Here is a 2,666-nt window from a genome sequence, read left to right as displayed (position 1 = left end):
CAGATTCAAGGAGATAACAGGTAGGGAATATGATAGGCTCCAACTGAAGAATAAATGGGACCAGCTTAAGAAAGATTGGAAACTGTGGAATGATTTGAAGCGTGGCTCCACTGGATTAGGATGAGATCCGGTGAATAGAACAATTGAGGTGTCAGAGGAGTGGTGGCAAGAAAGGCTTGCGGTAAGGTATTATTGAGTAATTCTTTTTAATTTTAATAAGTTTTATTTTTGATTTCTAATAACCTTTCATTCTCTTTTACAGATTGTTCATGCGGCAAAGAAGTTCAGATTAGCTGGGATTGAACCAGAATTGGAGGGCAAGTTCCAGACGATGTTTGGTGGGGTGGTCGCTACAGGGAAATATTCAGCTGCCCCGAGTCAAACAATTTTCGAAACAACCCCCGAGAATGTCGCCGTAGAATTGTCAAATGATTCTGCAGAATTCCGCAGTGTTGAGCCACCTGAAATTCAATCCACCAACCGTGCGAAGCGCCCCCGGAACGAACGTAAGAGAAAGAGTGGACCTGCATCTATGAGGGAGCAGCTCTCATACCTAGTCGACTCATCTAACGATGCCCCTCACAGAGTTCAAAAAACCTCGGTTCATGAGGTCATTAGTCTTCTTGAGGAAGATGCAGAATTTACAGGGGATCGTGATCTTTTTTACTTTGCAGTAGACCTCTTTCGTGATTCCCTCCACCGAGACTTCTTCAGAAGTGAGGTCAACAAGCGACGATTGGAATACATACGCTATTATTATAACCGTCGTGACCTGTGAAGTTTAGTTCATCAGTAGTTCACATTGTCTTTGTTTATTATTTGGAAACTAGAGTGTTGCACTTTCTTTCATCTATGATATTCCTGTTAGTACACTTCTTCATTTGTGGTTGTTATTTTTTTTTTATCAAACTGATATGAATTTCATTCCAGATGATTGTTTAATCCTTGTTTTCCCAATTAAAGTTCATATGCTTGTTTCTCTTATTCCATCTATGAGCTTAACTGTGTTTGAAAGTGTAAAATATAGTTCATACCATCATGGACCCAGAGGAAGTCCGACGTGGACGTCGAAATGCAGCAATAAATATACTGGTGCACTACTATAACACGCATGTGGACCGTGAGCCCTGTTACACATCATCTCAGATTGGAGACAAATGGATGGGAGAAATGATTTCAGGACATCCAGCGAGATTTCAAAACATATTCCGCATGTCCCAGCGTGTTTTCAGTGATCTGTTATTAGATCTGCGAACATCTCATGGGCTTCACGGATCTTCAAGGACAACAGACCGTGAAGTATTGGGCATAACACTTTACATTTTATCACAGAACGAGTCAATGCGGGGAGCCATGGAACGATTCCAACACTCATCGGAAACAATAAGCAGGTACTTCTCAGTGGGTTTGACTTCCCTCGTCAGTTTAGCGCAAGCTATAATAAAACCCGAAGATCCAACGTTTGCCAGAACGCCAGCACAGATTCGCAACGATGCCCGATACATGCCACATTTCAAGGTACACGTTCATAATTTAAATCAGTATTAATGTGTTGCATATTGAAATGATTTAACTTTATTTTTGAAGGGTTGCATCGGCGCAATCGATGGAACGCATGTTCATGCCAGGGTACCGGAAAACGAGAAAGTTGCATTTATCGGCCGTTCCGGGAGCACAACGCAAAATATCATGGCCGTTTGTGATTTCAACATGTGTTTCACATTTGCAATGGCTGGATGGGAGGGCAGCGCACATGATAGTAGAATCTTCAAAATTGCAACGAGAAATCCGGAGTACAATTTTCCTCACCCACCACAGGGTTAGTACCTTACTAATACGAGTAGATTAATTTTTTGTGTGCTCCCCTAAAGTTTTTAATTTTTCAGGGAAGTACTATTTGGTCGATGCTGGCTACCCAATGCAGAGGGGGTACCTTAAACCCTATCCGGACACAAGGTATCATCTTCCAGATTTTCAGAGAGCCAGCAATCGTACGAGAAACAGAAAAGAGGTCTTTAATAGAAGACATTCATCCTTACGAGGCGTCATTGAGAGGACTTTTGGAGTTTGGAAGAAGAAATGGGTAATACTACGAGATATGCCACCTTATCCATTTCCAAAACAGGTGCAGGTAGTGTTAGCCACTATGGCCCTCACTAACTATATTCGACGGCATCCAACTCGAGCTGATGTTGACTTCGAGCGTGTTGAGGTCAATGATGACGAAGTACCTGTCGAACCCTATGAATACCGCATTGGTCAATCTCTACCAACAGAGGAGAACGACAATGCTTCAATTTGCACGAAAGATGGAGAAGGTGCGAGTGAAATGAAAGCCCTTCGTGAGGAGATTACTGTCTCATTAGTTGGAGACTGATTACTTCGATTCAGATCTGCTGCAAACACAATTTGTGAAGGGGTTTGCGTTTTTTATTTCGGTTTATATATTTCAATTTTGATGATAGCCTTTTTCATTACCTAATATGGTAATAATTATGTTTTATACTGCATTGTTTTTCAGGAAAAAATGACTTCCAGGATGTCTGCTACCCCCCGACGAGTGCTTTGTCATTGTGGCCTGCAAACCACACTTTTGACCTCACGGCAGGCACATAGCTACGGTCGGAAGTTTTATACATGCCCCCGAAGCATTGCCGATCAATGCA

At 42.1% G+C, this 2,666-nt stretch overlaps 1 protein-coding gene across 2 annotated transcripts; it reads left to right on the top strand.

The window, feature by feature from the left end:
* The first annotated feature begins 760 nt into the window (after positions 1-760).
* LOC110025754 lies at positions 761-2,659 on the top strand. Of its 2 annotated transcripts, XM_020726408.1 has the most exons (4): positions 761-1,518; positions 1,588-1,819; positions 1,887-2,419; positions 2,522-2,659. In XM_020726408.1, the coding sequence occupies exons 1-3, from the start codon at positions 1,039-1,041 to the stop codon at positions 2,375-2,377; spliced, it is 1,203 nt and encodes a 400-aa protein (XP_020582067.1). In that variant the 5' UTR covers positions 761-1,038; the 3' UTR covers positions 2,378-2,419; positions 2,522-2,659. The 2 variants fall into 2 exon arrangements, with proteins under 2 accessions (XP_020582067.1, XP_020582058.1); XM_020726399.1 differs by having other exon boundaries at positions 1,887-2,659.
* The last annotated feature ends 7 nt before the right edge of the window (positions 2,660-2,666 follow it).

The sequence above is a fragment of the Phalaenopsis equestris genome, unplaced genomic scaffold (genome assembly GCF_001263595.1).
Source record: "Phalaenopsis equestris unplaced genomic scaffold, ASM126359v1 Scaffold000002, whole genome shotgun sequence".
NCBI classification, from domain to species: Eukaryota; Viridiplantae; Streptophyta; class Magnoliopsida; order Asparagales; family Orchidaceae; genus Phalaenopsis; species Phalaenopsis equestris.
This window is presented reverse-complemented; position numbering and strand designations above follow the sequence as displayed.